The sequence below is a fragment of the Carettochelys insculpta genome, chromosome 4 (genome assembly GCF_033958435.1).
Source record: "Carettochelys insculpta isolate YL-2023 chromosome 4, ASM3395843v1, whole genome shotgun sequence".
In the NCBI taxonomy this organism is placed as follows: Eukaryota; Metazoa; Chordata; order Testudines; family Carettochelyidae; genus Carettochelys; species Carettochelys insculpta.
In genome coordinates, this window is record NC_134140.1 from 20,009,229 (window position 1) to 20,030,224 (window position 20,996).

General features: G+C 45.5%; 2 protein-coding genes across 4 annotated transcripts in view; one reads left to right on the forward strand and one right to left on the reverse strand.

Annotated features, from left to right (window-relative positions):
• The window catches only part of NOP14 (NOP14 nucleolar protein), a 43,692-nt gene extending 28,910 nt beyond the window's left edge, over positions 1-14,782 (reverse strand). Inside the window, exons 1-5 of one of the 3 annotated variants that reach the window (XM_074992395.1) lie at positions 14,642-14,782; positions 14,143-14,426; positions 5,786-5,920; positions 4,645-4,786; positions 461-606 (exon numbers count right to left, since the gene is read on the reverse strand). In XM_074992395.1, the coding sequence (XP_074848496.1) occupies positions 461-606; positions 4,645-4,786; positions 5,786-5,920; positions 14,143-14,340 (621 nt within the window). In that variant the 5' untranslated portion in view covers positions 14,341-14,426; positions 14,642-14,782. Of the gene's footprint in view, positions 1-460; positions 607-4,644; positions 4,787-5,785; positions 5,921-14,142; positions 14,427-14,510 lie in introns of all 3 variants that reach the window. The other 2 variants (XM_074992392.1, XM_074992394.1) reach the window with 2 other exon arrangements.
• A 384-nt stretch (positions 14,783-15,166) lies between these two features.
• GRK4 (G protein-coupled receptor kinase 4) overlaps positions 15,167-20,996 on the forward strand; it is a 94,400-nt gene continuing 88,570 nt past the window's right edge. The window contains exon 1 of the mRNA XM_074991708.1: positions 15,167-15,281. Within this exon, the coding sequence (XP_074847809.1) occupies positions 15,230-15,281 (52 nt within the window). The 5' untranslated portion in view covers positions 15,167-15,229. The remainder of the gene's footprint in view (positions 15,282-20,996) is intronic.

A 20,996-nucleotide genomic window follows, 5' to 3' on the forward strand; every position in this document is an offset into this window, starting at 1 on the left:
GGGTACAGCCTGGAGAACGGGATAACAACTTTCTAACTGGTACATATAATTGAGTGTGCACTGTTATTAAAATAGGGGTGATAAAAAGCATGGTTTGATGTTATTTATTACGGACTGTCCTATATTCACGTGCATTGAGGCTCCTGAAGGATTGATTTTTTTAACCGAATTTGAAAAATATAGCTCTTCTTGTGATTTTGGTTGCAGAGCCCTGCTCTATACTATTTCCCAAAGTAAAAAGGGTCAGGTATATGACTTTTGGCTCAATGTTTAAAAAGTCACACCTCCTCTGCTTACTGTGCCATCAACACGCTTCTCCTGTGAAGGGAATGGGGATGTTATTTCCATGTCCTAAAGCTGATAAGGATTTTATTGAATGCTTTCTGCTGTAAGCTTTCATATGGAAAATGAATATTTAATATAATCTGTCTAGATTTTTTTTAATTCAAAGACTACAAACCTTCTCTTGTTTGGATTTGGCAATAAGCTCTTCAATGAGCTCCTTGCGAGATTTAGGTTTTAACTCCTCTCCATCTGGCTCCTCAGTGAGTGCTTTCCTACGAAGGAGGCCTCCACCCCCTCCAAAGTGAGCAGCAGTCAACTCAGCTGAAAAAAAGAAAATTGAAAGGATTAATGAATGTATAGATTTATGCTGTCATTAATGCTGTCGGGGTACTCTTTCACTATTACTAAATCACACGAACACCTGAAGGATTCCACTGAAAAACAAAATAGCTAGTTAAGCAAGTTTTAAACTCTGCATCTGCAGACAATGATTGATGCTTGGCTTGTTTTCAGAAGAGGATTTCTACCCAATCTTGTGTTTCCAAACTTTTAAGTTTCCTTTCAAACACAAGCAATACAGCACTTCAATATATTAATTAAGTCTCACAAAACTAAAGCATTTTTAGTCCTATTTTACAGATAGAGCACAGAGAAGTCAATTGGCTTCACCAACATTCCAGAAAATGTCTATGACAGAGCCAGGAATGGAATAGGCATATCAATGACTGTGTTTGATTTGTAAGAGCACACAAACTTAGGACTTGATCCTGAAGACACTTAGAAACAACTGATCTTAAAAAACACAGGAAATTCCACTGGCCTACAAACATGCAGAAGGGTTTACAGGATCAGGGATTCACACATTACAAGAAGTATATATACCACATGAGAGGAACCTGGGATAGTATGTTAACTTCAAACACTAGACTTTTTTGCTTGTGTTCACTGACATAACTTTCACGTTGGACACAACAGCTACATCTACACGTGAATGCTACATCGAAATAGCTTATTTCGATGTAGCGACATTGAAATAAGCTATTTCGAAGAATAACATCTACACGTCCTCCAGGGCGGGTGCTGTCGACGTTCAACGTCAACGTTGGGCAGTACTACATCGAAGTAGGCGCTGCAGGGGAGCGTCTACACACCAAAGCGGCCCACATCGAAATAAGGGTGCCAGGAACAGCTGCAGACAGGGTCGCAGGGCGGACTCAACAGCAAGCCGCTCCCTTAAAGGGCCTCTCCCAGACACACTTGCACTAAACAGCACAAGATCCACAGAGCCGACAACTGGTTGCAGACCCTGTGCATGCAGCATGGATCCCCAGCTGCAGCAGCAAGAAGCCCTGGGCTAAGGGCTGCTGCACACGGTGACCATAGAACCCCGCAAGGGCTGGAGAGAGTCTCTCTCAACCCCTCAGCTGATGGCTGCAATGGCGGACCCCGCTATTTCGATGTTGCGAGACGCGGATCGGCTACACGTGCCCTACTTCAACGTTCAACGTCGAAGTAGGGCACTATTCCCATCTCCTCATGAGGATAGCGACTTCGACGTCTCGCCTCATGTTGATTTCAACTTCGAAATAGCGCTCGCCACGTGTAGACGTGGCGGGCGCTATTTCGAAGTTGGCGCGGCTAGTTCGAAGTAGCCGGCACGTGTAGACGCAGCTAATATGTGTGGTCAGTGTTTTTATTCAAAAAGTACTTCAAAATTTAAATCTGAAAACCTGTTTAAAACAAAATAAATTACGTAAAGTGTTTATAATCTAGTTGGATATAAAATTAAATATCTATTTTTCTTTAAAGCTGTAGTTCAGTGGAATTAAAAAAAAAAATCAGCTATTGTTTTAACACAGGTAAGGCAATAATCCTGCAATATGATTTGCTGAAGTGCTGTAGTCCAGTAGGGCTTACATTACATGAACTCCTACCACTTACTCATCAGCAGAACATCTACCAAACACGTCTGCAAGAGTGACATAAAAGCCATATATAAACGAAAGGAAGTAAATTAAAAGCTGGCAGGCTAGCTTTTGCCTACCTATCCAGCCACACACAGCCTCAAACAAACAATCTTCATTCAGACAAGCAACAGTTATTGTATATTTAGACAGGAGTGGCCAACCTGCGGCTTTCGAGCCACATGCGGCTCTTTGAACAAAGAAATGCAGTTCCAGCTCGGAGCCGCATGCCAGGAGTACTTACAACTGCTCTGCACATGCATCCCCTGCTTTAAGGGAGAACTGCGTGGCGGCAGTTTCAGTGAATTGTTGGCATTGAGTTATGGAGGCTGGGGGAGGTCCTGGCTCTGGGGGAGGGGAGTAAGGTTGCCAAACTTCTGGGTAGGGTTTGGGTGACAGGAAGACCCAGTGTGTGACCCCTGGTTGTGGGGGGACAGGGGAATGCCAGCTGCCCTGTGGCTGGGAACGGCTGCCCAGCCAGAGGGCCGCACTCCCCAGCCAGCTCCCAGCTGCGGGGGGGTCCTCCCATCCCGTAGCTGGGGTTCCTGCAGTGGGGGCTGCCTGCAGGGTTCTGTGCTCCAGCCAACTGCCAGCAGCAGAGCCGCCAGGGTCCCTGCGGCTGGGGCTGCCAGTGGGGCTTCACGCCCCAGCTGGCTCCCAGCACCCACCAGCCAGAGATGCTGTGTCTGCGGTGTAGAGCCCCACTGGCAGCCCCAGTTGTGGGAACTCGAGCCAGGTCTCAGGAATTTCCATGACAACTACTGTGTTGTGCATTTAGTCAAAAATGCCCCATAGGATGTAGGACTTGTCATGAAAATTCTGGACTGTCTTCCACATTGAGGCATGTCTGGCAACCTTAGAGGGGAGGGGGACTGGGTTAGAGCCAGGGGCTGGGGGTGCCTGTCTCTGGGGGAAGAGAAGGAATGAGTTAGAGCAGGGAGGCTGGGAGTGCTTGCGAGGAGGACTGGGTTAGAGCAGGGAGGTTGGGAGTGTCTGCCTCTGGGGGAGGGGAGGGGAGGGGACTGGTTTTAAGTGGGAGGCTGGGGTGCCTGGCTCTGGTGGAGGTCATTGAGCCACGTATTACACATTTATTTTTAGTCATGTGTATATAGATATATACAAGATATAGCTATAGATGGATAAAAATAAATGTATAATACATGGCTCTTTGCACTCTATCCACAGCTATTTTGGCTCTTCATCTCTAGTTGGTTGGCCACCCCGATGCAGTCCTGAGATATATCGTAAACCCTCGACTTACCTGGAGGCTGTGTTCCTGAGCAACCCTGCATAACTCAAATTTCACATTACTCAGGACAACCAAGAAACTGACCAGTGCAGCAGTGCTGGTCAGTTTCCCCACTCCTGTGAGTGACAGGAAGCTGACACCTGGCCACCTGCAGCCCACCAATCACAAGAGTTGGGAAACTGATCAGCGCTAATGCGCGGAGCAGTTTCCTGCTGCTCTGAGTTGTGGGCAGCCCAGAGCTAGTTGCCAGTTTTCTACCACTCAGAGTCGTGTTGATCTGAGAGTCGCACAACTTGAGTGCGCATATCTTAGGGTTCTACTGCACTTGCATAAATAGAGATTATTCACATGACTAAGGGGATTGGAAACTAGCTCTGGATTTGCCAGACAGACTGCAAACCCCTTGCTCACATTAACATTGCACTTATTTACACAAGAACTGATTAACTTCAATGAGACTATTTGTGTGAATAGCTGCTCACTATTGTAAGTAGGAGGTTCATAATCTGGTACAAAGAAATTTAAAAAGCAAAAAAATTGTTGTTTTAACATATACAACACAATGTACTTTTCCCCTAAGCGTGTTCCATGAAAAGGGTATCCTGTTGGTGCTGAAATTCCCCCTAAAAAAGAATTAAACCTAAGGCATATACCCAGTATAGAAAATTTCAGCACATAATTGAAGTATGGTAAACTTAAAAGCAAATGAAACCAGGGTTTTCTTATAATGGAATGTGTAAAGCAGCAACACCTGCAGTTGAAGCTACTGGTACCACCAATAATGTAGCACATTTGCAGGCATCCTGCAATCTCTAAATTAATCTATTTTAAACCAGAGTTTACTTTAATTCTGAATGCACTTACTTTAAGGACAATCCATACGTGAAAACTCAATTATGATGTAATTTATAATACTTCTTAAAATCATGAATGGATAAAAATTACATTATGATATTAGCACTTATCCAGTTCTAATCACCATAATCTATCAGAGTAAAGAGAAGTAGAGAAGGCTGATTCAACGCTAAACCTTTTTTCTACATTATTCTTCATCGAAAGCAGGCCAAACAACAACTTGCACTGTATGTTAACTATGAAAACGTTACTGATGAAAACATATTAATGCGTTAATTTGCTTTTTCTTACCTGACAACATTCCCCTTTCTTCGGTATCACTGTCACTCTCAATAGCATCATTAAGTTTTTCAATATCTGCTAAAGATTGGCCATAATGGGTCAATTCTTCATCTTCATTGAGATTGTAGATACTTTTCTTTTCATGATTTTGCTGGGAAATATAAACAAAGCAACCAGTTCAGTAATGAGATATTTTTCAGTTTAATAACAGTGAAATTCATGATGCCTGGTCAGCAAAGAGTATTTTCCCCAAAAGCTCTTATTTTCAGTTTAGCCCATGAGAATTTTGTTTAATTTCCGGATGGTTGAGAGAGCTGCCTTGCAATGTGTGTATGGGGAGTGGCGTGCTCTGAGCGGCACTGACAGCTGGTTGCTCCCAGACCCAGTCTTTTGATCCAATACCCTATCCCTTCTGAGGGCAAGGAGCTGACTCCATTGCCCAGCAGATCTGTCAGCCCTGGTGCAAGCAGCGGGGGCAGCAGTAATGAGGGAGAGGATGTAAAGAGTAGGGGAACCACTGTCTTAGCATGATAAGAACCTAAAACGAGCCTCATGGGTCATCAAGGAAAACAGCCTTTTTCAGGTGTGCTGGTGGAAACAGTGCTTAATGTCAATTAGAGGATTTAATGTTTTATGGGAATGAAATTACGTTTTGGTTAGTTTAACTCCTAAAATCACAACAATTTCATAAACGTTAAATAATTCAGCTTTAAGATCTTTATTTTAGATAGGGCTAGTCAGACAATTTCTAGGAAAAACTTGTTTATCAACAGAAAAACTGATGACCCCCTCTTTTTTTTTTTCTTGAACACAAGACATTTTCATAAAAAAATATCCAAATGCTGAACAACCGAACTATTTAAATTTTTGACCAAAAGATTTTGGTTTTCATATTTCCACCAAAAAGTCTGACATTTTTCCATATTTTCAAATGAGCTTTAATTATGGAATTCGTTTAAGTTGAATAAAAAGTGCAGATAGGCTTTAAGAAACAATATGTGGAAGTAAAAAATAAAGCAAGGTATGGTTACCATGTTATAGGCTTTTGGTAAAAGCTTTGGAGCCAAAGTATTATTTACAGAAAGTTTTATCTGGCAATGTAGAAATTCTCCCATCTATTTTTTTAAATTATTTTTATTCCTATTCTTACCTGCCGTTCCAAAGCGAACCTCTTCATCATCTTCTCCTCTGGGCTTAATTTGGTATTATATTCACCAAACCGCTTATCTTTAAATACATTGGACTTTTCTCGTTCTTTGTATTCTTTCAACAAAGTTTGTGTACGCTGAAAAACAGATCAAAGGATAAGATTAACAAAAGCACATTCGCAGACAATAAATTTGCAGATCAAAAAACTATGCAGTATCCTGCATTAAAGCCTAATTTATTGACACATTCACAGCTGAATAAGAAATGGGCAGCATATGTGAAAATGTATGGAGATCAATTAAAGAGTCTTTGGAAGATATGACTTGTCTACATATAGACCAATTCTGATTGATAGTGTGAATTTGGATATTCTTTTAGTCTTGTCTCATTAAATGATTAGGACATTTTACTGTAAGATTTACCCAGTGTTGCTCAGGTCCTTATCTCAATTTTTTGTTTTAGCGGGCACAGCTGAAGAAGGGATACATATACTGTGGCTGGAGCAGGCTTAGGTTTGTCTGACTCCTGTGCACCCTAGCCAGAGTGAGGAATGTAATTAACTGTGCACTTTCCCCACGCTCCTTGACAAAAGGAAACAGCCACCAGTGTTTCCATTTGGGGGAGGGGGGAAGAGTTTCAGCCTCCCTCTCCTGAAAGGCCATATGGGAGGGGTGGAAGGCTCAGGGTTGGGGCAGTCTTGGAAGGGAAAGGATACACCCACAGCCAATGCCTTTCACCTGCCTGAAGACTGTCACTTGAAGTTTTTGGTCTCCGTCTGCTACTATGTTACCATGGCAAATCTGGTGTGCGACCTATGCAACTTTGTTCTCACACACAATTATTTCCAATTTGGGGACAACATATACCTCCAGATTAGCAGCACTGGTATGGGCACCTTCATGGCCCCACAGAATACTCACACTTTTATGGCTGACTTAGAATGATTCCTCAGCTCTTGTTCCCCATTACACCTGCTTTACTTATGCTACATCAATGACATCTTTATCATTTGGACCCATGGCAAAGAGCTTCTGGAAGAATTCCACGGAGATTCTAACAACCTGTACCTACCATCAATCTCAGCCTTGACTATTCCACATGAGAGATACGTTTCCTGGACACCACAGCACAAATCACTGATAGCCACATCAACACCACTCTCTGCTGGAAACTCACTGACTCATACACTTACCTACATGCCTCCGGCTTCCACTCAGCACACATCACAGGATTCACCGTTTATAGTCAAGCCCTTAGATACAATCATATCTGCTCTGATCCTACTGACAGAGACTGAAAACGTCAAGATCTCTACCAAGCATTCGCAAAACTTAATTACCTACTGGGAGAAGTTTTTTTTTAAAAAAAAAAAAAAAAAAAAAATCTACAACAGCTTGACAGAGCCAGACATACACCTAGAAACCAGTTACTTCAGCATAGGCCCAAGAAGGCCAATAACGGAACACCACTTATAACCTAGAGCCCCCAGCTCAAACTTCTGCCACACATCGTTAAGAACCTACAGCCTATTCTAGATGATGATGCTACACTCCAGAAGGCCCTGCATGATAGGCCTGTATTGTCCTATAGACGACCTCCTAACTGAAGAAAGATTCTCACGAGCAATCACAGGCTACACCACAGTAATACTAATCCTGGAACTTTACCTTGCAACAAACCCTGTTGCTGACTTTGTCCACATACTTATTCTGGGGATACCATCACTGGACCTAACCATGTTAATCATAAGATCAGGGGCTCATCTTCATGTACCTCAATCAATATTATATACGGTAATTCCTCAAGATACGTGAAGGTTGCATTTCACGCAGCCCTCATGTACCTTGAATTTCATATAAGTCGGGGGGGCTTGAGGGGATGGGTTGGGGCCCTGGGAGGGGGAAGAGGGGTTAAACCTGAGGTGGGTTAGGGCGGCAGGGGTGGTGGGAGGATGCAGCTGAGCTGGGGCTTGCAGGGGGTTAGAGCTGGGCAGCAGGGGTTGGGGCAGGAGTTGAGCCTGGCTAGGGGGCTGGAGCTGGGGCTGCGGGGGTGGTGGGGAGGAAGGATGGAGCTGGAGCCCTGTGTGCAGGTTGAAGCTGGAGCCCAGCATGCCAGGGAATGTGAACTGGAGCAATGGGGGATTGTGGGGGTTGAACGGGGTGAACCAGGGCAGGGGTATTATCCAGGGTGGGTTGAGCCTCATGTGCCTGCAGCGGCTAACAGCTGGACCCCTGTGCACGCTGGCGGCTGACAGCCCAGCAGGTGCTGGGGGGGTTCAGCTGGGGATGGGGAGGGTTGAACAGGGGTGGACAGGGGCAGGTTGAGCTGGTAGGGGATAGAGCCCCTGCAAATACTGCCAGTGGCTGGACAGCCAGGGCCACAAGCGTGAGGGTGGGCGGGCAGGAGGGGCAGTGTGAGTTGGGAATGTGGAAGGAAAGTTTTGAGAGGGTGGGGGGGTTGAGCGGGAGGTGCACCGGGACAGGGTGGTTGAGTGGAGGGGGGTTGGAGCCCCATGCAGTGCGCTGGGGGATGGAACATAGAGCCCCAGACAGGGGTTGAAGTTGGAGCCCCACGCATGGGGGAGATGAGGTGGGGCTGCAGGGGAGTTGAGCCAAGGAGTGGAGGGGTTGAATGGTGATAACCAGGGCAGGGTGCTTGAGCGGATGCAAGTTGGGGCCCCACGTGTGCTGAACGAGCTGCGCAGGGAAGGTGTGTGATCTGGGGCCACAAAGGGGGTTGGTCTGGGTCTGTGGGGTTGGGGCTGGGTGTGGGCAGAGGTTGAGGCCTGCGTGTGCAGGGAAGGGGTTGGGGCATGGAGGTTTGAGCCAGGTCCACAGGGGGATGGGTTGGAGTGAAGCCCCAGGCATGCAGCTGGAGCCCCCCGCTGAGGGAGATGAGCTGGGGTGCATGGGGAGTTGAACTGGGGCCACGTGGGCAGGGGAGCTGGCAGGGGGTTGAGTCACTAGGAGGTTTAATGGGGGTGAGCTGTCAAGCAGTGCCACTCTCAGAAGCAGGGGGAAAGGGCTCTTGGCCTGCCTAACTGCCTGCAGTTGTGGGAAGCTAGACAGGCTTAGAGCCCAGCAGCTTTGCGCTGTGTGAACGTGAAGCCATGCAAAGCGAGGGCTTACTGTATGAATTGGCGGGGTCAGCTGCGTAAGAGAGGGGTCACATACTCTGCATTCGCATACTCTGAGACCTTACTATATGCCATTATGTGCTAGCAATTTGCCCCTCTACAATGTACATCAGACAAACCAGGCAAATACTTCACCAAAGAATGAATGGACACAGAGCAGCCCTCAGGAATCTCAATACACATAAGCCTGTCAGGTGAGCATTTCAATGGAGTGGGCCATTCTGTTAAAGACCCGAGAATATGCATCCTACAATAGAGACTTTAGAAACAGATTACAGAGGGAGATTTGTGTACTGGAGTTCATATTCAAATTTGACACTAACACTGGATAAGATCAAAGACAGCAGTTATCTCACGCATTACAAGGACTGCTTTCCTTCCTCTGATGTTCATAATTTTCTCAGGCAAGACACTCATCCCCCACCCCTCATCCCCCTCCTTCAGTCCATGTATTTGTCAGTGTTTAGTGCAATTTTTTTTGACCTCTGTACTATATATCTGTGTGTGGCCTGGAAATTCTACAGATCTGAAGAAGTGGGTCTGCCCCAGGAAAGCTCATCACCTAATAAATCATTTTATTAGTCTTTAAAGTGCTATCTGGCTGCTGTTTTGTTTTGTTAGAATACAGACTAACACAGCTACCTCTGTTACTTTCAACCAGCTATGGAGAGCTAAACGGCTGAAGTTTCTATCTATAGCCCTTTACGTACATATCACAGATGCAGTATCTACAGATGTCAGGATTACTAAATAATGGAAGTCTTACTTCATTTTGGACACCACAAAATTTATGTTCTCTTTTCATCTGTTTATTTTATATACATGTATATAATTTTCAAGGAATTTGCAACATGACGCAATTTCTCTTACTATTTTGGCAAAGAAAAATACTTTGACTTGACACATATTAGGCAGACGCTTTCACTGATTACAGTTACTCTGAATATTGATCTCATAAATGGCTGCTCAGGATTTACAACAAATTTCTCTTGAACTGTCGTCAGGCCTACCAATGGGGGCAGGGGGAGAGAGGGAGGAAGACAGACAAAGGGACAGCAGCTGGAGCCCTAAGCCCTTTAAATTGCCATCAGAGCACTGTGTGGCATGCTTTGGGCAACATGGTGGAATAAGGGGGACTGGGACACTGTGGTCTGGGTAGCACTAAGGAAACAGGGGGCACAGACCAGAATGATGATCATACTCAGCAACTCATGATTGTCATCATCATCTTCCACAGCAGTTGTGCATCCTCCGATGGCTCATAAGGCCTAATCTTGAACCACAAGTTCTATTACAGTGAGGACAAATGCTTCCAGATATAGCAAGAGGGCACGGACCATGACTGGAAGCCTGTCTCTACTCCTTGACCTCTTGTCTTCCTCACTTTGTGCAAGTTCAAAATGCAGGGGACCATCACAAAGGACTTCTTTGTATTTTGAGCGATCTTTGTTGAGTGTCTCCTAAGTGTAAGCCCATATTACATTTCTTTACATTACCCTTCTGCAAGTCTTTATAACACTTCCATTGTCCTCCCATTTTACAGTATCCTTCTTTCAACTGGGAGAACAGGACCTGTTTTGGGAGGCGACAGCCTGGCACTAGGTAATGACCACTTCAGTGAAGTTTCTGATGGATGATCATTGACTTCTCCAGAACACTAATGTTGGTGTCCCTGTCTTCCCATTTGATCTTCAAGATCTTGAGGAGATAGCATTGGTGGTACCTCTCAAGGACTTTCAAATGATGTTTACAGGTTGCCCAGGTTTCAGACCCACACAACAATGACAGAGCAATGGCTTGATAAACAAGAAGGTTGGCATCTGTTTGAATGTCAAGATCTTCAGAATCCCTGTGCTGTAAATGAGCAAAAGCTGCACTGGCACAGCTCAGATTGTGTTGGATTGCTACATCAGTATCTGCCTTGGATAAGAGATGACTTTCAAGGCAGAAGAAGTGACTGACATTTTTCAGTACCTCTCCATTATTTTGATAGATGAAGCATGTGATACCTCATTCGGAGAGGGCTGATGAGGATGAGACCAAGACATGTATAAGCCTCAGCAAACATATTCAGGATAGTCTGAAGATACTTCTCAGAGTGGGCAAAAACTGCATTATCATTAGCATGCCGAAGTGTCATGATAGATGTGGTGGAAATCTTACTTTTAGCTTTCAGCCTCATAAGTTCACAATTGAGCTTTCTATTTTTTCTATAAATGATTTCAATGCCATCTTGGAGCCTCACGCAATTAGATAAAGAATGATAGCAATAAAAAAACCCACAAAAATGGCTGGAGTGATGATGCAGCCCTGACTGACTCCAGTTTGTACTTTGAAAGATTCACTGTAGGAGTCGGTATTGCTCAAAACAATTGCTTCCAAGTTGTCATGAAGCAACTTTAGGATACTGATATATTTATCTGGACAGCCAATCTTCAGAAGTATACTCCAGAGGGCACGGCGATTCCCTGGACAAAAGGTGTTAGTTAGAGCAATGAAAGCCATATACGATGACCAGTTTTCCTCCAAACACTTTTCTTGCAGCTGGTGTGCTGTGAAGATCACATCCACAGTTCCACAACATTGTCAGAAACCACTCTGTGACGCCAGCAAAATTTCTTTTGACAAGGCCACTTGAAAAGATGTTCCACACAGGCATCTTCCAGTTTGGGGCAAACAATCACTTACACAAGTCAAAAGTCCAATGGCGATCAGCAAGTAGTGACGGGAACAGAATAGTGAAATCTGTAGTTCCTAATCACAGACTGACCCATAGGCAGGTATGTGAGTCAATCATCTTGCCAGCTGGCAAGAATGAACAGTTGCAGCCATTACTGAGTAGTCCCTTTTGGCACTGACTCTGCTCACCCCACATCGGGGAGAAAGCTAGGAAAGGTGCCCTAAAATAGTCTGTTTCTTTTGGCTAGATAGCCACATCCAGCAGGATCACAATCCCAGTGGTCAAAAATGTAAGAAATTTTTTAATTTTGGAACATATACAGTATACCCTGATGGACAACTCAAACAGTGACCAACCAGAATGATGTACAGTTATCATTGCTCATGACTTGAGTTGGTTTAACATTGTATTGTTGCCTTGTCCAAAATTAGAGGAAGACAGGTGAGGGAGAAGAAAGGAGGTTACACCTATGTCTGGAAAGGAAGGGCAAATCTCTGAATGAATCTCAATTGCATGGTGTGGGCTTCATTATAAAGAACAACCTCATAAGGTGCCTCTCTGAGGTAACAGTTGGCATCAATGAGCAGCTCATGACATTGTGAGGCTCACTAACAACCAACAAGACACCCTGATGCTGGGGGGAAGGGATGGGAAAAAAGAGGTGCATATGGTCCACTGCACACCCCCACGTGTCATGTAAAAACTGGCTAGGGACACTCAAAGAATGGTGTTGCATTCTGACCCTGACTAATAGCCACTGAGGGACTGACCCTCCAGGAACTCTTCTAATTCTTTTTTTAATCTGGTTATAATTTTGGTCTTCGCAATGTCCTGTGGCATGGCATTGACATGACTGTTCATTGTTTTAAACCTGTTACCTATTAGTTTAATTGAGTGACCCCTATTTCTTGGGTTATGTGAAGAAATAAAATTCCTTATTCATATTTTCCACACCACTCAACATTTTACAGACCTTTATCATATCACCCCTTAGTCATATTTGTTTTATTCTTTCCTCATGTGGAAGCTGTTCCATACCCCTGCAATCATCTTTGTCACTATCCTCTGTAAGTTTTCCATTTTCAATATATAATTTTTTTAAAATAGGAGGGTCGGACCACATCGACACACAGCATTCAAGATGCAACTGAATAGGATGCAGGGGTTATGTGGTGGTTGTAGGATGAATTTAAGGGATCAAAGGCTGTGGATGAGAGGGACAAGGGACCAGAAACTCTGGGCAGCTCAGGGCCCTAAGTTGCACCCAGCTCCGGGCCCTAAGTTGCCCCCAGCTCCAACCAGGAACAACAGCAGGGAGAAGCGGAGGGACATGGCCATAGCTTGCTCAGCTCCCCTGCTCTCCCAGGCAGGAAGCATGGGGTATGGTTTCTCCTGCAAGCAATACAGCTAGGAGAGCAGAATTGGCTACAGTTGTGACCTTTGCTGCTGGTGAGCGTAGGGGATGAAACCAAACTAGTCCCCCAGGCAGTGTCACTTGGGGGAAGGAGCTTGGAGAAAGACACAAGGAGGGGCAGAGCACAGGCAGGGAAGAGACAGGGAAGCACGGAGCAGGGGACTGCCCCGGCCATCCCCAAGGTAGGGGTATCATGGGGAGGAGTCACATGGGGATGCCAGTCATGTGGCCAGTGCCCCCCTTGTGCCCCTCCCGAACAGCAGCTGCTGATAGGATGTACAGGTCTCTATTTTTCATCCGTGGGTCCCAAACAGCTTTAAGCCTCATAAATGTCATACTTATTTTCAAGTCAGAGTAATCAAGGGACAGAGCAATCTTTTTGCTCGACAACTTTTCTGAGCAGGATCAGCTTATTTCATTGTTTATACAGCACTAACTACAACAGTTAGTCTTCATTAGGCCCATACATGCTACTGAAATACAAATGTTTATTGCTTTAACCATCAGCATGATAATTAGAAAAATAAAGTAACTCATCAAAAGTCACAGAGCAAGTGCATACCAAAGGCTGGAAAAAAAATCCCCACTCACTGGCCTATATTTTATTCCAAGGCTACAGAATTTGACAATGGGATTCTACCACAATATAACACAAAGGTTTATGCCTCTGGGCCATGCTATAGGTTCTTGAGTTCACACAAGTTGCATTCTATCATTTGCACAATCTGGAAGCAGGGCCATCGGGGGAGGGGGGACAGCACTCAGGGCAACCCCCCACCAGTGCCCCAGGTACAGAGAGCTGGAAGGGTGGCAGAGTGGAGCAAGTTGCTGCTCCCACCATTCACATGGTGAGTGGGGGATGCGGGGGAAGGTGAATCTTTGCTGTGTCTGTTGCTCGCAACATTGGCCCCAGGTAATCCTCCCCTGCTCCCGTTTAATGGACAGCCGGGGAGGCCACCACAGGGCCCCCAAAAGTGTGGGGCCTGGGGCAGATGCTCCACCACATCCTAGGGACTGGACAGCTCTGTCTGGGAATGTGCATCATAGCTGTCCCCACCTTGCAGCACGGGCCTGCTCCAGACTGGTGGGACTTGTGCTCACGTGCGCGCCCTCCCCCTCCACTCTTACCTTCTTGACAGCCTTGGATCGCGAGACGCCCGGCAGCCCCACGTCGTGTTTGGTTCTCCTCCCCAAGATCTGAAACTTCTGCTTGTTGACCTTCACCTCAAAAGGGTTGTTCTTCACCAAGGCCGCCCCTGCCCTATTGGGGCCCTTGGCCCCGGCAGCTACTTGGCCCCTTCTCCTCTGCTTAGCCGCCTTCCCCATCGTAGAGCTTGTGCGGGGTTAACACTCATTCAGTAGCATGAAGACCCAGGGAACCTAGTTTCGTCCAGGTTCTTCAGGCGGAGGGGCTGCAGGAAAATAAAATAAATAAATAAATAAAATAAATAAAATGGCGACAGGGCAAACCCCCCCCCCCCCATCAGACAACTTACACTACCACTAGCTGCCCCCACCCGGGTGTCTGGCTGAGATAACGGGCTCCTCGCACGAGTGCCGGTAAATACCGTGAGACCTAAGGGGTGGACTCGCAGCCTGAGCAACTTCTCTACTGAGTACCACGCACGTTCTGAACAGAGCAAACGAAGCAGCAGCCGCCCGACTACAAATGTCGCGAGAGTTCATGTCAACATCCCGCGGAACTTGTGCGCGACGGCTAGGCTCTGTCGGAGAGCAGAGCGACAGGACTATATATCCCGGCATGCAACGCTTCGCCCTTGCCGGTGAGAGAGGAGGAATTGAGAATCCTAGCACCAGAGGGGTAGCCGTAACGCCTAACGCTCTAGCGAGCGCGAGCACTTACCACTCCGAGTTCTTGACGCTCACGCTCTGACGCAAGGCACCTCCGGGTCGGGGGGGGGCGCGTTGCTTGCTGGGAGCTGTAGTCTCCGCGGCTGTGCAGCGGGAGAGGCAGGAGCAGCTCGGCATAGACCCGCCCAGTTGCGGGCAGGCCCCGCCCGTCCCCTTTCTCCGCCCCCTGAGCAGACGAGGGGGTGGAGAGTGAATGAGGCGCGGGTGATGGGGGAGAGGAGAGCCCGGCACTAGCCCTCGGGGCCGGATGAGTGGAGCCCGGGTGTCCCGGTGGTGGCGGGTCAGGAGCAGGGGGCGAAGGAGGTGGCGGCTCTGAGCGGACGCAGGGCCCGGAGCCCAGACCATGGAGATCGAGAACATTGTGGCCAACACGGTGCTGCTGAAAGCCAGGGAAGGTGAGTGCAGGGGAGAGGGCGCGGGGATGTGCTTGCGGAGGAGGGACGCTGAGGGGACGGGCGGGGTACGAGGGGAGGCCGTAGGGTGCGGAGGGGCGAGAGGGAGGCGGCCGGGGGCGCAGAGCCGGCAGTGGAGGTGGGCAGGGAGCGAAGAAGGGGTTGTAAGGAGAAGCCCGGGCCGGGGCTGGAGCCGGTCGAGGAGGGAGGGTGAGTGGGCACGTGAAGGAGGGTGCGGAACGGAGCGAGCACGCGGGCGGCGGGGCTGAAGGTACAATGTAGGGGAGTCGCTCTCCGCGCTAGGGAGCATCGTGACTGGAGAGGAGCGCTCGTTCCTCAGCCTCGCCCGTGGGGAGGTTAACACCCAAATCAGAAAGGCACCTGCCAAGTCTCCCTCCCTCTCTTCGAGATTACCAGCTTTTGATGTTTCTTCGCTCTTCCACTTCCCTGCGTACAGATGACTTTGCCGCATGTTTCAGGAGCTATTTAACCTTAGGGCTTTTAAAGTTCAAAGAGGGGTTACGAGCACGAGGGAGGTACCTGTTCAGCTGAAATAGGCTCCAACTTTGTCAAGAACTTTAAGAAACTTTTGCCTTGTCCTCAAAAGCTCTGGCAACCTAAAAAGGAACCCATGAAGGCTCTCTGCAGCTTCAGGTTGAGTGTCTTACCTTGCTAGGTATTGAAATGTCTGGTTGTGTAACTTTGGAGAGTCTCATATTTTTTGAGATGGCTTCTCCAATGAGCAACAATATTTTAAATAAGTCTGAAATCTTGTTCTCTCACATAGGTTTGATTGCATAAGTGGTTATAGGAAAGCCTCCCCAGACTTGCATAAGCTTGACAAAAGCTTTCAGATTATCCTCTGTTCTTAGTAGATCCTGACTTTGAGTTCCACTGTTCCTGTTCTCTTTGGACCAGATCCTCCTACTTGTAATTGTATTGGGTAGTTTGCTGACTGGTCCCACTGATTTCAGTGGGATGACTCAAAATGAGTAAGTGTGGAGGAATCTGGCCCTTTACGTTTTGCAAGTCACTCCCACTCCAAATGGGTTTGGTGCATGTACTGAATGCATATCCAGTAAAATCAGTCTTGTGCAGACACTTTTTCTTTTGGTTCGGTCTTCTGCTTTGAAATTGGGGCTTGGAAAGTAGATTAATGATCACCTCCCAATGTTAGTTTAAAAAGATGGCCTCAGACTAGTTGAGTGATTAGTTCTACTGACAATATACATCTATGGCATTGCAGCCCAGATTTGGAGTTTGGATTGGGACGGGGGAGAAATAGGGAGAATTTGGACAGTGCATGGGCATAGTAGAACTTGAAGCTAGATCCCACTAAGGGTAAAGTGGTAACTAGGGATGCTTTCAAGTGGTTGCTTAACATAGGGTTGCCTACTAATTTAGATTCCACTATGTATATATAGAATAAATTATGATGATGTGACTGACCAAAATGAGAGATTTTACTATACTTTCAGATGTATGGTTTGCAAGCAGCTTGCTTGATACATACAACCAGTGCTACCCACAATCAAATTTATTATGAGTAGTAACAACAGTGCATAAACATTTTCTTTCCCCACCCCCCAACTCCTCTTATATAGATGTGGTAGCTAGAGGTAATGAGACCTCATACTAGGGTGAGTGAAGTCTCTGTTCTACAGCCTTGGCAGAGAGCCAGCTGGCCTTTAGCTCATGCAGTAGAGCACAGGGCTTTAGCTCCTATAATCGCAGGTTTGATTCCTTGTGCCGGCGACCTGGGTCTGTTGGCATTACATAGATCTGATCAAATACAAAAAACTTTGGCTTGAAACCCTCACCCCTTGGTCAGTAGGGGATGTCTTATCTTCAGTCTTTTAGGTCTCTGTCCTGACAGCATCCTGATGTGTCTTGCATTTTTCAAAGTGGTTCTCAAACAGTAATGTATTTGCCCATGTGAAGTGCAGTCATTGATTCTGGGAAGGTCTCCTTCATTGTTTCGTCAGGAACACCCCACATCAGCATACTTCTTGTCTCCTTTATCGTAAGTTCGTGGGAGGGCTGTGAGTTTATGGAAGCTGACTCACATACCGTGGTGATGGATGCATAGGAAATAGAGTAACTGTTCTCTTGGAGGGAGCTGGACAGGTTTGGCAAAAACCATTCAGATCTTTGAGACGGTTCTTTCTGACTGCCATTTTTGTCATCTCATTACACAGAGAGCAGGGGCAGGAGAGAGATTAGGGAACTGCATACTTGCTGTTTTTTTATATACAGGGTCAAATCCTCATCTGGTCTAAAGCCATATAGCTCCAAGGATCTTGCAGATAATGGTGGAATACATCAATAATTAATCCCATGAAATGGGTAAATTGCATGAGGTTGGATAGAAGCAGGTTACAGTACCTTTGTTAGAGCATAAATATTTCACTTGATTTTGCTAATTATTTTTCCTACTTTGCTGTGCTTTTGTGAAAATTTAAACCCATTTCCACATCTCAAAGCCACGACGAAGGGAAAATGTTCTCAATTATGGACTGCACAGCTCTTCTGACTTGAGGCATTCTCATGTCAAAGGTCGGGGTAGGCAAAATATTAATCTTGAAAGCACTTTACAGACACTAATGCTTCACGCTATTATGGGGTAGATGGCTATTATCTGCATTTCACAAATAAGGAAATTGAGACAGATGTTTTGTATGCCTAGCTAAAATCCATGGAAAGATCTAGTTCACAGCTTGGTTAAAATTCGGGAGTTCTTGCTTTCAGGCTTTGTCTACACTAGCATTTTTATCAAAGGTATGGAATAAAACGCACACCCCTGCCTGACATAAGTTTCACTGATGTGTCACTGTGGGCATCACTATCCTACTCGGAGAGTATCTTCTGTGTGGTAACAGAGCTACTGCTGCTCATTGGGGATGGTTTAATCATGCTAATGGGAGACCTCTGCCGTTGGCATTAAGGTAACCGTACATGAGATTTTACAGCGGTGCAGCTGTAGTGATATAGTTATGCTGCTATGAGGTTCATAGCATAGACTTAGCCTTAGATGCTAAACCACATCACTAAACCATGCTTCACACTGGATGGAAATGATCACTTTGTGTGAATTCTAAGAATGACTTTAAACAAAATAACTTCTGGATTCTTTCCTTTCTTGTTTGGCTAGCTGTAATGACATTGGCAATTAATAGTACAGAAGTACTGCCAGTTGCTTCTCTGGCCCACCTTTTTGCCCAAATAAGTGTAAATGTTTCATGCATCTGACAGAGTGGGTCTTTGCCCACAAAAGCTGATGCTCGAAAATATCTGTTAGTCTATAAGGTGCCACAGGGCTTCTTGTTGTTCCCAAGGATACAGACTAACATGGCTACCTCTCTGATACTTGCTGCTATGTTGACAGTGTAGAAGATACATGTGAGTATGGAACCACTTTCTGCTTAAAGTGTGGTTTGCTATAATGAATCAGAAGGAATATTTAAAAATACCAAATAAAATTAACTGAATTTTAGTTTAAACTCTAAATTATCTCTGTCCCTGAATAGCCAAAGATTTTCCTGTTCTGTGAGATCTTTCCACAAGATGTGTATCACTAAGCTTATAATTAAATCCATATGACAATGATGCCAGTCTTCATTAACCCGTTCGTTTAATTTTATTCTAGCTGATAGCACTTCCATGGTTTTCAGATTTTATTCAAAAAACAATGAGTCTACAAACTCCAGTTTTTTCCGATATGCTTGCCTGGAGGACTAGTACCTTAAAACAGCGTGGACCATGTTTTAATAAAATATAGTCATGTGGACCACTTTTCTGCATTCATGATCATATAACATCTCTGTGGCAACTACTGCAATGCTGTGCAAATGTTCACTGTAGTTTTTAACTTTCTTAAATATAACTTAGGAGCTAGGCAATTGCTCATCTTTGTTTTCCTGGCCATTGCATTGCTTCTAGGTCTGTCTTTAATTCTTGTAGAACCCTGCTTTATCGTATCTGGGTCAGTGATACTTTATTTTAATAATCAAACTGGGGTATGATGGTTTTATACCTATCTGTAAAGGGATGGAGACTTTTCATCCTAAAACTACATTAAGAATACTTTAAATGATAATCAGATGAAGCAGAAATAACATATCAGATATTTAGGGGTTGGTTTCTCTTTTACAGGTAGGTGGTGGAGAAGAAGGGGCAGAGGAGGTGGGGAGGCAAGGGGAGAGGAATTCAAGATAGCCCAAGTATGGAAAACTTCATCTGAAAAAAGAATCCTTCTTTGCTAGAAGTGATGAAGTATTAAAAAGAGAGAAATTATAAAAAGAAATATGGGAAAGCTGCTTTGAGTCTAGTGGGCACTATATTATGCAGAATACAAGCAACTGAGGTAAGAGACTGTACAGGCGGGGAAAAAAACAAAACAGTTATGGTGACATGGAAGCTATGAGCGCAAAGCAAGAATACTTGTAATTTCATGGACTTTGAATGTTATTTGTATATAACTTTCCTGTTCAGGGATTTTTATTTTTAAATGAAGAAAAACTTTGGATTTCTTCTACCTTTACAGTAAAGTGAGGAAATGAGTGCTTATACTTAGCCTTGATTTTTCTAGTAAAAAGGTTTCGTGTTTGACTTCCTGGAGAACATGCAGAGGAAGTCCACAGGGAGAAAAATCCATCTAGTTCTTGCCCTGCCCTGCAGTACTCCCTTTCAGTGCAAGCCATATGAGTGCCCATAGGGGTTCCCTGATGGCTGACAGGCTGCTCGCCATGTTGTGCTTGTGCTAATCATCTTGAGCATGTGTGACAAATTTGAAGAATTATTATTTTTTATTAATTAGGTATGCATGTATTCACCACAACTCAGTGTCCTTTTTGCTACATGTAGTGAGTAGTGAAAGTATTGGACACCACAGTATTAGTTCATTTACACTCACTTAATATAGCAAAAGTAGCTTAAAGAAATCCTAGATATCTAAGGTGTTGTAAGTACTTGAAATGCCAGAGTGATACGGGAGCAGCATTGTAGTTGCAGTGCTTCAGTGTAAATATTATCCACACTGCTGTTATCTGCCTCCTTGAGAGGTGGCGGAGCAGATCCCAGGGGTGAGCGAGCTAGGTGATTGCCAATTTCAAGGGGCCGGAGCCAACAGATGCTTCATGTGCGGGTACAGGGGAAGCACAGGGCCAGAGATGAGCATCCGGGCTGCAGCAGGGCCCAGCTGAGAGGGCACACACATGCGTGCATGCGCGCGCGCACACACCCCTGCAAGAGGGCGCAGCAGCCGGGAGGGCACACCTCATCGTCCCCATTTGCCCGGTGCTGCCAACTGCTGTAGTTAGGAATGGCCCTGAAAAGTGGCAGTTAGAATTCTTCTGTATATATAGTATTGTCTATACGGGGACTTAAGCTGGCTTAACTATGTCATTCAGAGATGTGATTTTATTCACACCTCTGAGCAACATATAAATCTAAGTCTGAATGAGCATCAGGCCAATTGTTAGGAAAATAATGGTGTAGGAAGAGGTTAAAAACTTTGCATTTCTTTGTTTTGATGGTGAAATTCCACCCATTTAGGTGCTCAATTTTTGAAGCTTAAATAACCTTATATTCCTTCCTTTCTGGCACCAGAGTACTCATTTGACCTTTGCAAAGAGTGTCTTTGAAGTCAATTAGACTACTTCTGTACTTGAGGCAAGCAAGATTTTGACTCAGGCAAGCCGGTATTTCTTACTGTCCCAA